Raw genomic sequence first — 14,638 nt, forward strand, 5'->3', positions numbered from 1 at the left:
AGTATCTAGAAGTTGGACACCATCCTTAATTGAATCAAGTACGATATTGTTCTGCCAACGTTCACTTCATTAGGTTGTTGATCCACCAGTTACTAGTAATACTTCCTTCGTCCCATTATTAGATGACCTATTTGGTTTAAAACTTTGTCCCACTATTAGTTGACCTATCTCATTAACAAGGGAACATTTCTAAAATTATCCTTTTGAATGATTATTATTAGCATAAGAAATAAGTATAATTTGATATCCTTGTTTATACTCGTTACGTAGGTGTTTTAAAATGCTTTTCGATGATACAAAGTTTACGAAAATCCATGTTATAGTTTGAGAGATAAATCATTTCTAAATTTTACAAGTTATTATTCATAAGGGTATAATTGTAAAAAATAATAAAAATACTCATTTTCATCCCTTGCCTTAAGAATTGTGCAAACCTCAACTAGGACATCTAATAGTGGGACGGAGGGAGTATTTCAAAGAATATAAAGTTTCTAATGTGTACATCCAAAGGATTAATTAACCAACCTTGGTTTCACCAACTTCAAGCATAAGAAAAGAACGAAGGCTGAAGTAATTGAAAGGAATATTGGTGCATAAGGCTGAAATGCTCAAGTGTCTGTAAATCACACAGTTGAAGATGTTGCTTGCTTTCGAAATAAACTGATTTAATAGTAAATGCAATACAATGGAAACACTGACGAGCCGTTTATCAGTTGTCCACATGTCTCTGGCTATCAAATTAAAAAATAACACACACGAAATAATTAAAAGGACGAAAAAGGCTGCCTACCAACTGAAAATATTACATTTAATCGTCATTATTAGTTGATCGAAATTCTTTCTTGTTGTTATAGAGACTACTATTGCACTCTCTCCAGATAGTCCACCAAATTGCAAATTGCAGAATTCTCCATATCTTCTTTATCATGTTGTTATTCTTCTTGTTCGACCATTCCCAGATATTAGATTTTATACTTTCCGAGAACACCTATTTAACTCCAAAACTATCTAAAAAATATTGTCACATCTTTGCAGGCAAGCAGGTGATTTTGGGTCTCATGTGCAACATCACCTAATCAGCAAGTACTGGAATTAACCTCACCTGCTTTTAGGTGGAAATATAGAGTTGGTGTTCTTTTATGACAAACACCAAACTAGAAAAGATATTTTCAGGGGTATTCTGGGATTTCATACCTGATTAAATGAAAAATCCAAGAAGACGTCCACATCTAGAGAAGCGTTGTAATGACCTCTCCCTCCATTGATATTGTCCCCACTTAACCACTGCGGTTATCCGGTAGTGTGGGGTTTTTAACGAGTATCGTTGCGGTTATCAGGTAGTAACTTCCTGGAAGGTCACCTATTCCTGGATTGCTCCCGCCCAAGCACGCTTAACTGCAGAGTTTTCTGCCAACTCTGGAACCAGTTGTGCTGAAAAGGCCTCGGTGTTAGGAAAGGACAAACCATTACCTATATTCTTTTCGGCCAACCAATGCCGAATCGGGGTATTACAATACCATCACCTTAAATTGGAGCCGTCCTCGGCTCCGGAATATATGTATACAAGCCAAAATCTCCGACGTTCCCTGCGCCTCACGAGAAGCACCTGGACCAACCTCGTCCAGTGTACCTTCCCACCCTCGGCATGTGACCCTTCATCGACTCTGATACCATTTGTAATGACTTGTCCCTCCACTGGTATTGTCCCCACTTAACCACTGCGGTTATCCGACAATATGGGGCTTTTAACGAGCATCTGTGGTTATCCGACAATAAATTCTCGGGAGGTCACCACTGCGGTTATCCAGCAATGTGGGGGTTTTAACGAGCATCGCTACGGTTATCCGACAGTAACTTCCCGGGAGGTCACTCATCCTTGGATTGCCGAGCACGCTTAACTACAGAGTTTTCTGGTAACTCTGAGGCCAGTTATGCTGAAGAGGCCTTGGTGTTAGGGAAGGACAAATCATTACCTATATTCTATTCGGCCAACCACTGCCGAAATCGGGGTATTACAAGCGTAACAATTAGCCACATAAAAATCAAAGCTGCAAAATTTCACTTCCTGACATCATCAGCTACACTATTATGAATTGTAGTAACAAAACCCTATAGCAACTGAAGCAATATATCCACATCGCCCATTACTTGTTCTCTTACATTTTTTTTAAAGTTAAAATTCCAAGCTTTAATCAAAAATCATATCCTTAATAGATGAGTTTTGAATCTAGAAAACTTAAAACTTGGAAACTTGCCTTTTAGGAAACACTTGCTAACCCATTTGTCATACCAAAATAGAATATTAGTGTCATTATTGAGGATTAGAGAAGAGTTTTCCTTAACATGAGCTTTATATTTGAGAATCCAACCCACAAACTACGACCAATTACTTTAGAATAATTATTTAGGAAAAAAAAAAGAGTTACCTCCAAATTTCTCATTAATGATTCGTCTCTATAAAGCACCTTTCTCACTAACATATCTCCAGATCCACTTAGCGTGTAAAGATTCATTTACCAATTTGAGTTTCTTAATTCTAATGCCACCATGCGATTTTGGTATAGCCGCTCTGGACCACGCCACCCAACTTCTCTTTTTTCAAGTTGCCGAAGAACCCCAGAGAAAATTTCTCATTATCTTCCCTATCTCCTTCACAACTGTTATAGGTATCTGTAACAAGGAAAGGTAATAAATTGGTATACTTGTTATAACATTGTTCATCATAATGCGTTTTCACTCTTTAGACAAGTATTTCCTTCTCCAAGTACTTAGATTTAGTTGGCACATGTGTATTATCACCTCCCATATAGCCTTACTTGTTGACTTGTTGCCAAGTGGTGTTCCCTATAGGTAATAAGAAAATCTACTAACTGACAACCAAAATAAGTTGTACAGTTCAAAGCATTATGATCACCAATACCCGTTATCGCACTCTTGCTGAAATTGACCTTCTAACTTGTCACAACTAAAATGCAAAGAGAATCATCTCCAAATTTAGAATGTGATCTTCTAAGTCTTCAAGAAAAACCATTATATCATCCGCAAATTGCAGATGGTTGACCACCGTACCATTATTAGAAACTTGAAAGCCAGATAGAAAACCCAAAGAAACAGCTTTTTATATCATTTTCGACAAAATTTCAGCAATCGTGATAAATAAAAAAGGGATACAGGATCCCCTGTCCAATACCCTTTTGACTATTGAAAGGATTAATAGCCTCTCCATTAATCAAAATATCAAATATTACAATTAAGATACACCATCTGGTCCAACCCATCATCATATTATCAAAACCAAACCTTAACATCACAATATCCTGGTAATTCCAATTTATATTATCGAAAGTCTTTTCAAAATTTACTTTGCAAATAATGCCCGACTTATTCAACTTCCATCTTGAATCAATTAGTTCAACTGCAATTATAATTCCATCATTTATTTGTCTTTCGTAAATTAATGCTCCTTGAAAGTTGTTTATAATTGAAGGCATTATTGTTTTCATCATTTCAGCTAGTAGTTTAGAAAGAATCTTATAGACTCCTCTTATCAGATAATAAGTATGTAATTGCAAAAAGAAACCGCTCCATTACATTTTGGGATAAACTTCAAGTTCATGCAATTCAGTCTCCAATCAATAGTACCCCTAGTTTCAAATACCTTGATTACTAACATTATATTAGACTTGATGTCCTCTCATAAAATTTTAAACAACTCCACAGTGAAGATGTTCGGTCCCGGTGGATTGTTCAAGCTAAAATGCATAATAACCTATTTTATTTCATCTTCCGAGAAAGGTTATTCTAATGAAATTTTGTCAACTAGAGAGAGTGAAGGTAACTCAAACTCATCAAATCTAGGCCTAATAGCACGCCCTCCCTAAAACAATGAAGTATGAAAAACCTTAGCTTTCGAAAAAAAAATTGTTTATCATAACAAATAACTCCATTAATTAAAACATAATTTATATTACTACAATTGTATTTGAAACTAGCAATTTGGTGTAAATACCTGGAGTTCTTCTCTCTGTCCTTGTTTGTTTTCCCTTTGCTCTCTTACTCCATTTTCGAGCTAAATTCAAGGATAAAACAACATGCTCAACTTTTGCCTATTTCCTAGCAACCGCATATGCAGTTGATAGTTGAAATTTATCTTTTTCTTTAATGTCCCAGGAGTATATATATAAGTTCTTCCAATTATTGATCAGTCCGAAGTGGAATTCTCCCGGTGACTTTCTCCAAGCTTTAATAAAAAAAAAATACTTTAGTGACTAAAGCTTTTTAGCAAATATATAGTGCCACCAAATCTTCAAATCAGGAAGAAAAGAAAAACGAAGTAATAAGAAATTATCTAATATGAATGGATCCTTGAATTTCAAACACGAATTGAAACACGGAAGAATGGGGGTATCATATGAAATTGGATCTTTTCAATCTCATTTGCATAATAGCCGGACAATGTGACGGCTAATCTTCAAAGACTAAAAATTTGTCAATCTTGACTAAAATAAGAGGTTGTTCCGAGTTTGTCCAGGTAAAATTACCACCTGGACAAACTTTCTGAAATATTTTCTACTAACAGTACAATTTCTTTCAGTTTAAGCTAAAATTATATTTAAATCACCACCTAATATCCAATGTTGATCAAAAAGTAACCTAATGTCAGAGATCTTTTGCTAGTATTGTCGATAATAATCACCATCAGAAGCTCCATACATAGATGTGAATAACCATTCAAAACTATCAAAACTATTCTTAAATTTTTATTGTCAGAGAAAAGGCACCTAGAAGATATCTTGCAATTGAACTATCCATTCTTTCCATATTACTATGATACCCCCAGACGCACCTTCAGAAGGTAAATGCAAAAAATTGCAACAACCACCCCACAAAGCCTTGACAAAGGAATCATCAACAATTTCTTTCGTTGACTCCTGAATTGAGCAAATTGTCACATTATTTCTCCTAATTATATTCCTAATTGCAGTTATTTTATCATCTTGTCCCAAACCCCTAATATTCCATCACATAACTTTATGATCCATTAGAACTATGTGAAACCATATAACATGTAATTGGGTTGAAAACATCTGCCTATGTTGCATCATCGAGAATAGGAGATCGAACAACATCAATACAATCATCTTCATCATGAGAAATATCATTCTTTTGTATCGTAAAAATCAGGTTCATCATCGATCTGTTCGGTGACTTTCATAACATGTGCATGGTAATGTTTCTTATTAAATCACAACAAAGAGATCTCATATTTGATAAGTTGCTCGAAACTCCAATTGCTCTATTAAAGTCCATCTAAGAATCACTTTTGAATTATAATTCTTTATCTTCAACCTCCATACTAGCTGGTGAAGTAACCGACCAAGTTGCAGAAGAACATCGACAAACGAAATATCAAATTAAGATCATATTTGTTATTCAATGCAGGAGACGAAGAATCATCTAACGCTTCAAAAATACTTGAGGAATCACGGGCTGGCCTTATTCCGTTAGAGGAGCCCATGAAGTTAAAGTCAGCAAAGTTACCCTTTTGGGTACTAAAATTTTTTTTACCCATTTTTTACTTGAATTGTTATCCACAGGTTAGGATTACCATCAGGTCCAACTGGATCCGACACAAGAACTGAAAAAGAGTCCTTATCCATCAAATTATCACATATCAATCTATCTGATACCCTTTTCAATGTTATATTTAATTCTCTTATTGACGTATTACCTGGGAGATTTGAAGTTAAATCACGATTATTTCCTACTGATGAAATAATCTTAATAGACTGATCTGTATCTTGTGGTTGAACTATCGAAACTTCCAAACACATAGATGGTATGACGATAGACCTGACTTTATTTAAGAAAACTGAAATATCAATCAAGTGATGTTGAATCCTTTGAAGACTCGGCTAAATATCTTTGAAAAAATACGTGGCAGATACCAAAGATAAGTCACCTGATACCTTGATCTTGCAACAATTCAACTTAGTGAAATTAGTTGTTGACTGATGGACTTCTACCACTTTGCCCCATGGGGAGAAAATCTCCTGGAAGGAATTCAAATCCCAAAAGTAAAAGGGTAAACCCCTTATTCCTAACCAAAATGAAGATTCCCCAGTATGATCATGAATTAATGTATGAATCTTATGGTTTCCAATGCCAGATTGTGACATTAGACTAATCTATTATGAAAGACTTACCCGTCGAAAAAGTATTATAAACTTCATCAGGATAAGCCATAAGAAAACGAAAGCCTTCAATTGATACTACGACGTCCTAAATTATCTGACAGTTTACAAGCTTTAGAAATCCCATTAGCAATAAAATTCCAACCTTTATGCGGATTATGAACCTCTATAACAATACCTAGAGAGTAAGCATGGTACATATCTATCATCTTATCCATAGTCTTCTTCTGAATCTTAGAGATAACATTTTTTTATTTGTCCTTTAAATTTGATTGAAGAGCCGAAATAGAATTATCCTTAGGAGGATCATTCACAACCCGAGAAGTAGAATGGGTAACAGATGACCAAAAAGAAACCCAAATGGATACTTCATTTCCACTAGGTATACAAATGAACTTCGCCTTCAGTTCGAGAGATTTTTAGGAAGAAACCATAAGAGTTTAATAATAATTCGATGAGAATCACTGCCGGATTAAAACAACGAGTCTATCTTGGTGATTTATGTGAGAAAGACTTGATTGCGTCTATAATAGACTGATAATCCTATTAGATCGAATCCTCGGGCAAGAGAATCCAGTTACTCATGCCTTTAAATCTCTCTAAGACCTTCAGTTTTTATTACCCCTATTTCGAATCCAAGACAGTTCAAAAGATTTTGAATGCAATAGTATCGTTGTTGAGGACTTCATCTTCAAAATGACATATGAAGTTTGAAGAAAAAAGAAAACTCTACTAATCAATATATCTCGGACCCAAGGGGAAGGATCGCAAATTCGTCCTTGGACAACGTAGAAGTTCAATTAGCACACTCCTACATTGATTTGGTCAAAAGATCAAAACGAGCAGGAGGCTGAGTTTTTTGAGTGAAACAATAGCCATGAAAAAAGCTCCATTGTGTTATGAGAAACCGATATAAATGATAAATATCATGTGAAACTGCATTTTATTTGCCATGCCTAATTTTTCATTTTGTTTTGTGATATCACGGATAAAAAAACATTCACAAACTTAATTTGTTTTGGATGATACGAATTTATAAGACATCATCCTAAGATAAGGATAATTAACCAAGTTCAGGTATAAAAACAACTAGGCCCGTTAAATAAGTTTGAGGTATGATATTCACTTGCGAAAATAAAATCTACCGGTTAAATATAATTTAACAACAAAAATATCCAAAACCTAAAGGTGATAAGGTAAAGAATTACCTAAGCTTAGAAGAAGAAACTAAAAACAAAACCAAATCCCCACTTCCATTTTACGGCAAGCTAGCTCCATAACGAGCTAACCTGTTATTTTTCGCTGTGCAGTCGTCCAGAAAAACAACAACACACACTCTATGACAACGACATCCTCTTTAGGTTGGGTCTAATGGTACGCCAGGATTCAAGTTTCTCACCGATCTACGTCACCAAAACTCAACGCCCGACCGTAGTGGGGATCCAAGATTCCTAGGAGATGCGCAGTTTGAAGTGGCGCGACACGCAGTTTGAAGTGGCGCGGCATTGGAAAACTCAGATGCGTCTTTCCTAACCGCGTATTGACCGGTCCACGCGCTCTTCTCTAAGGGCGTGCCATAGAGAACCCTAAAACACACAGAAACCGCCCGCACTCCTTCTTCTTTTTCTTTTTTTCTCTCTTCTTCTTCAACCGAGGTACACAGTTCCTAAGGGCGTGTGGAAGAATATTTTCGTAAAATATTCGCTGGTACGCAGTTAGGAACGACGTATAATGCTTTTTTAGTACGCGGTTTTAAAGGGCGTGCCTGGATTACTTCCATCTTGGATCCAAGCAAAACTAAGCACTCTCTGGAAATCAAGGTAACAATAGCCTTATTAACAACACTTCAATAGCGAGAAACTTGGATTCTGGATCCATTAGACCCGGCCTAGAATTTGGGCAAGGGGAAAATTAGGCTAAGGCCCAACCCATGGATAACCCATAATATGAGGCCCTTAATTAAAACAAATTTAAATCTAGGCCCCGAGTTATTAAAGGACATCCATACCCTTTTATATATTGTCAAACCCATAATTAAATAAAATTTAAAATTTAAGCCCAAAATTATTAAATGTAGGCCCAAAATTATTAAAATACAGTGTGAATGTGTAAACAGAAGTTACACATGCATATGACATGTGTATCCAGAAGTTACACATCCTTATGCCATGTGTAATGCAAAGTTACACATCAAGAAAATAGACATCAAAAAGAACGCATACAAAAAATAAATGTAATACTTTAATATTCATTTATTAATTTCTTAGCATGTGTAACTAGAAGTTACACACGCATCTGTCTAGTGTAATTGAGAGTTACATATGCATCTATCTAGTGTAATTGAGAGTTACACATGCGTCTGATTTGTGCTTTTATGAAGTTTAAATCTTTGCCTTTCCTTCTTGTCTTCCTCCCTCCAAAATGCTTGCATATCTGCAACGAAATAAACATCCATGTATTAGGTTGGATGAACAAAAAGCAAAAAAAGAAAAAAAAATATTAGAACGAATTGTAAGGCAAAATTATAGAACAAAGATCACAGAAAATACACATGATAACCTATCTTAGCATGTGTAACTGGGAGTTACACATGCATCCGTCATGTGTAATCATCAGTTACACATCCATATCGATGTGTATGCAGAAGTTACATATCCTCATGAGATCGGTTTCTTCACAACACAATAAAGAAACTTGAAAGCAAGTGAATGTATCTTGAGTCATAACCTCATTCTGCATCCAGGTATGAGTAACAAGCTATAATATACGCAGAAAATGACAGAATCTGGTCAATGCATAAACAAATCATTATGTTGTCCATACACTACTTTCACTATGGACTTGTTATGGACTTAAACTGGTTAACATATCTCCACTAGTTAGTCCTACATTTACTTAAACAAACCATTTCCACTACTTACCTATAGACAGAGATATATAGGGGCATCTGGATTTGCTCGCAGTAGCATTAACTTATCACCTCGATCATCATTGACAACAAGCCGCTCATTTTTATTGTTTCAGGAACAATTGCTCTAAATTCTCAATCACTAACTGAACCTGAATCATTCAAAGCACAAGTAACTACTTAGGTTTAATCATACACAATACTACTACTTGTGAAAGACCTACTAATTTGGTAACCAATTGTGTAAATACTATATGTAAGTAAAATATATGTAACCTGAAGTTACACATTCAATCGGCATGTGTAACTAGAAATTACACATCAAATTAGCTTGTGTAACTAGAAGTTACACATCTAATTAGCATGTGTATCTATAAGTTTCACATACTTTTGCATACCAATAAATACAAAAGGAAAATCAAACACAATCAGCTAAAATTCCCAATAAAAATTTAATAGATGTATTATGTTACAAATAAGTCTCACAAGGTAGTAAATTCAGTGATTGTTAGAACAATCAATCTTAACTAATTAAACTACCGAATTGCACGCCATAATACTTTTAGTACTGCAATCAAGTAATCTAAAGAACACTGTCAGCTGTATTTTAATCTGATTTATTGACATAGCGCATACTACTGAGAAATGATGACAGAGTTAATCCATAAGTACAGGTGTAGCTAAGGGTTCAGTGCAGGCTGGAAGCCAAATAAACACTATGAATACTGAAAAGAAAAAAAAATGTAAATTATTATGTATAACGTACCATATCCAGAGTGAAAACCCCTCAATCTGGCTTTTGTCATTCTCCGTGCATGATATGGAGAGTGAATGTGGTTTGGTTTGCAGCTGATGAATCCATCTTTAACCAACTTCCTAATGTGTTTCCCTGCACAAGACAACACAAAACCAATAAACTCAACAAAAAATAAGCACAACGTAGATAGAAACCAGTAGATCCGCATAGCATGTGCAACTAGCAGTTACACATTCGGTTAGCATGTGTAACTATAAGATACACATTCAATTAGCATGTGTAACTTGCAGATACACATGCATCTGAATTGTGTAACTAGGAGTTACACATGCATCATACTTATATATGTCAACATAAAATCAACAAATTCATACGATACATTAAGTGGTAAAGTAACTGAGTCCATAAGACCCTACATAATATACCAAAAAAAGTAATGTTCAGCTATTATCCATGTAGCAAAGCTTGCAATTTATTCTATGCGGCTATGCCTCGTTTATAATGATGAACCTATATATCTTGGGGAAAAATGGTTACCATCAAAAAGTTCAGGTACTTGGGCAGAAGATCATCGAATCCATCTGAGATGAAGACACGTCTGACGTATAACTTCAAGTTGGACTTGTTAGCATTGTAGTAACTCCCATACAGATCATGAGGAGCCTTTGGAGGAACAAAAAGAACAGCCTTGAACTCAACATCACCTTCATCACTAACTTGACTTGTTCCAATCAGACCAAACACCAAAAATCCTGCCAAATGAGCTATAATTCATGTCTCATGCTTAGGTATATGAACAAGCAAAGTATGAAATTTTTCTTCTGAGCCAGCTGACTCAAATCCATAAATGAAAACAAACAAAAAATCCTGCCAAATGAGCTAATCAGTATTAAGAACAAGTAAGGTATGATCTCCTGAGAACAACAATTATTCCTTCTGATACAAGAAGGAACACATGATTTGACGTGTAAATAACACACAACCCAAGCTCAGCAAGACCACAGACAAAGCAAAACAACTAAGCATTTTTAAGGTTTAACGTCAAACTCTATATAAGAAGTTGCGTAGAGGAAGATAGAGATGAAGTATTGTACTGTCACTACGAGTTACACATGCATATTAGATGTGTAACGGCTAGTTACACATGCTAATATGCATGTGTAACTAATGTTTACATATGCCATATGCATATGTAACTACTGATTACACATGCATTTTGTACTCAAACAAGAAAACCCCCCAATAAAAAACTAAAATGCCCTCCTCATTTAATAAACTGAAACAATGAAATCATTAAGATGGACCATATTTTCAGTTCCAAAGAGAACAACATACTTTTTTTTTAATCTGATTCACTACATGTCTAATAGCCATTCTAAATTTTGCGTAATGTGACTGTCTGACTGAGAGGAGGTAAACATTTACTTACTATCCAATGCGCACTCTTTCAGTTACACATATCAGTTTCCTAAACCAAAAAGATCTGTCAGACTATAATTAGTAGTAATATCTTACAAAACATGAACAAATCGAGAGGCCACTCTAAGATATGAATGCATTAAGTTCATATATTGTTAACAGACATCAACCTAAGCCTTATTATCTCAAATTAAAAATTAAAATCAATCCTAATAACTAACTTACCTGATTTCAATCCCTATTTTTTCACTTTACCTAGCCTGCAGATCCTCTACATACCAAATATTCACCGCAAGCAACACAAACAAGTTATTATATACAAATTGACATTGAAAACACCGCCATCAGCACCAATATTGGCTCCAAATCCTCATCTATAACCTGCACTTCCTCCACCACAACCTCCTAGAATCACAAACTTAATGGAACAGTTGAAACACTCTGCAATTCCACCACCACTGCTGAACATGACACCTCCACTTACTTCTCCACCACTCAACAGGTCAAAAATCCCCCACTAAAACCTGCATCTGCGCCACCACCACCACCTCCTCATACTCAGCATGGCTAGAAGCCAACAAGTATCATTTCCAGTAAAGGTTTCTTCCAACATAATCAAACTATGGTAGAAGATTAAACTGCCAGTAAAATTGAAAGCATAATTTCGATTAGATATATAGTTTGTGTCATGAAACTGCATCTGTTGTTATTGTTTAAACAATTGAAAATAAATTTCGTAAAATTATCTATCAAGAATAAAATGAAATTGAAAATTAAGAGTGGTTGAAATTAAAATTAAAACTATGGGTAATAGAGACGATGATTTGCTGATATCAAATCTCAAATCAGTTTATAGATCGGAGCTACAATTATATTTACGTCGATTTTGATGAAGAACAGATCTGAAATATTTGTTCAAAATTCTTCAAAAAAATTACATCAAAACAACCAGAGTGAGTAGATGTTGTAGATTAAAGATCCAAACTCTGATCAAGGATCAAACAACGAAATCGAGATTCGTTTTCATATTTTTTTCAAAACTTTTAAAATCAAACTTCAGAGATTTTGATTTCAACTCGAGATTGATAGATTAAAGCTCTTAATTAAATTAAAAAGGATATGAAAAGATTAAACTTACTTTGGTTCATTTTTCTAGATATTTCTCTTCGATTGAATTGAATCGAGTTTCTTTATGCTCGGATTTAGGTTCGTATCATTTGGTTGATTCTTCTTCAGATCTTCTCATCACTGAAATCGCAAGAACACGAGTTGTTGGGGATGTTTAACTGTGTGAGAACTTGATTTCGAGAGAGAATAATTGTTTCAGATCTGGAAATGAAGAGAAACCATTTCTGCAGGAGATAAACTCGTCTGGAAGAGAGAGAGACGAAATCTGAAAATGAAAAGAATCTTCTGATATTCCTCTTGTTTATATACAAAAGGGTAGTGTTGTCATTATTAAAATCTCTAATAATTAATTATGGGCCAGATCCGAAGAAAATTTGATATTTTGGGCCTAGTAATATCATTTTCTTAAAGCATGGAGTTGATAGTGGATGATCCATTTAGTGGGGCTTCTATATATTGAACCCGTATAGTAGGGTGATTCTAGTATTTTTCACTTGGGCAAATTCCCTGGTGCGGCCCTGCCTTTACTTTTGGAGCAACTCTGTACAAGCAGCTCCAGGAACCAAATTGCCGTAGTGTGGGAATATGGTATTTATTATCCGGTATTCCGCTTCCTCACAAAGGTTAAAATGGTACTTTGGTCTTCTCTTTTTTCCCTAATGAACCCTTTTCTTAGTTTTTACCCATCGAAGAGAGAAATGAGGTTTTGATCATCCCTGATCTCTTCTCCGTTAACTTGTTACGAACCCTAGAAAAAATCAAAAGCAAAGCCCCCAGAATTTATCGATACGATTGCAGAAGAATTAAGAAAACACTAGATAGAGATAAAAATGGTGGATTCAAGACAAAGTGGTGGTCAGAATGATGAAGATTATAACACCAATACCAAACTTTATAATCCATACAAAGACTTACAACTACCAATGCAACAGCTTTATAAGTTACCGACTTCACCTGAATTTCTATTTCAAGAAGAATCTGTAGCTCTTCGTAGATCTTGGGGTGAAAATTTGACATATTATACTGGTTTTGGTTATCTTTCTGGAGCTATCTTTGGTGCTGGAAAAGGTTTTATTGAAGGTGTTAAAGCTTCTGAACAAGGTAGTCTTTTAGAAATGGTTTATCTTGGGGTTTTTCATTTGGGAGAAAATCAAAAATTTTAATCTTTTCATTTTATCTCAGAAATTTTTAAAATTTCAGTGTATGATTTCAAGGGAAATGCTTTTCATTATGTACAGGTGATACTTTGAAGCTTAAAATTAATCGAATCTTAAATGCATCTGGTCACTCTGGTCGGAAAATTGGAAATCGAATTGGTGTGATAGGATTAATGTATGCAGGAATTGAAAGTGGAATAGTAGAACTTAGAGATACAGATGATGTGATTAATAGTGTTTTGGCTGGGCTTGGAACTGGAGCTTTATTTAAAGCCGCCAAGGGTGTGAGGTCTGCTGCAGTTGGCGGTGCAATTGGAGGATTAGTCGTGGGAGCTGCAGTTGCTGGAAAACAAGTGGTCAAGAGATATATTCCAATATAGGGTTTGTTATTCTTCTCCTTACTGGTTTATGGTAGGTGTTTTTTTGTGAAATTGGTCTTCAATGAAAACAATAATATATTTTTTTCCCCTTGTAATTGAGGAATGGTTAATATGCTGAATAATCTATATTGGGGATGAACATTGTATGATTTTTCGTTGAGAGCCATAATTTTGGCATAATATGAGTGATACAACTACATGTAATCCTTTCACTTCTCCATTTATTTATGAAATCCCGATGTCAGTATTTTTTATTCAACGATTCAATTCTTATTGCGGCTGTTTGTCTTGTTGGGTTTGCTTTTCATTACATATCTCTTGCTGTTACTGTAGAAATTCCATCTTTTTCTTCTCTCTTTCAGTCTTTTGTAACTTTTGATGAAGTGTTTATATATCGAATAATTGAGGTGCCAACATTGGATGTTGGAGCTAAGTGCAATGATGTGAGCAGTTTTGAGGTTATGTCAAACTCATTCATTACATCCTTCCTTGTTGGTTGTGTTTCACTTCTCACTGTTCAGTATTCAGTTTTCTGCATTTCAACTGATGTCTGGTTCAATGAATTGTGTTCCATTTCCTTACATCGTAGTTTCCTACTTACTGGTGCAAACCCACTACATGAGAACTAATGATTAAAGACTGTCCAGTCTATATGTCACAAGTTTAGAAATTGATTTTGTTCTGCTTAATTTATT

General features: G+C 35.1%; 1 protein-coding gene and 1 long non-coding RNA gene across 2 annotated transcripts; one reads left to right on the plus strand and one right to left on the minus strand.

The window, feature by feature from the left end:
- Positions 1–9,134: 9,134 nt before the first annotated feature.
- On the minus strand, positions 9,135–11,581 carry LOC113293273. The gene is made up of 4 exons (XR_003332174.1): positions 11,504–11,581; positions 10,397–10,611; positions 9,869–9,991; positions 9,135–9,254 (listed from the first exon to the last, which is right to left on the minus strand). It is a non-coding gene; the product is annotated as an uncharacterized LOC113293273 (long non-coding RNA).
- A 1,484-nt stretch (positions 11,582–13,065) lies between these two features.
- LOC113297696 (mitochondrial import inner membrane translocase subunit TIM23-2-like) lies at positions 13,066–14,210 on the plus strand. Its single transcript, XM_026546260.1, has 2 exons — positions 13,066–13,507; positions 13,645–14,210. Exons 1-2 carry the CDS (start codon positions 13,237–13,239, stop codon positions 13,941–13,943), a joined length of 570 nt encoding a protein of 189 aa, XP_026402045.1. The 5' UTR covers positions 13,066–13,236; the 3' UTR covers positions 13,944–14,210.
- The last annotated feature ends 428 nt before the right edge of the window (positions 14,211–14,638 follow it).

The sequence above is a fragment of the Papaver somniferum genome, chromosome 7 (assembly GCF_003573695.1).
Source record: "Papaver somniferum cultivar HN1 chromosome 7, ASM357369v1, whole genome shotgun sequence".
Taxonomy (NCBI): domain Eukaryota; kingdom Viridiplantae; phylum Streptophyta; class Magnoliopsida; order Ranunculales; family Papaveraceae; genus Papaver; species Papaver somniferum.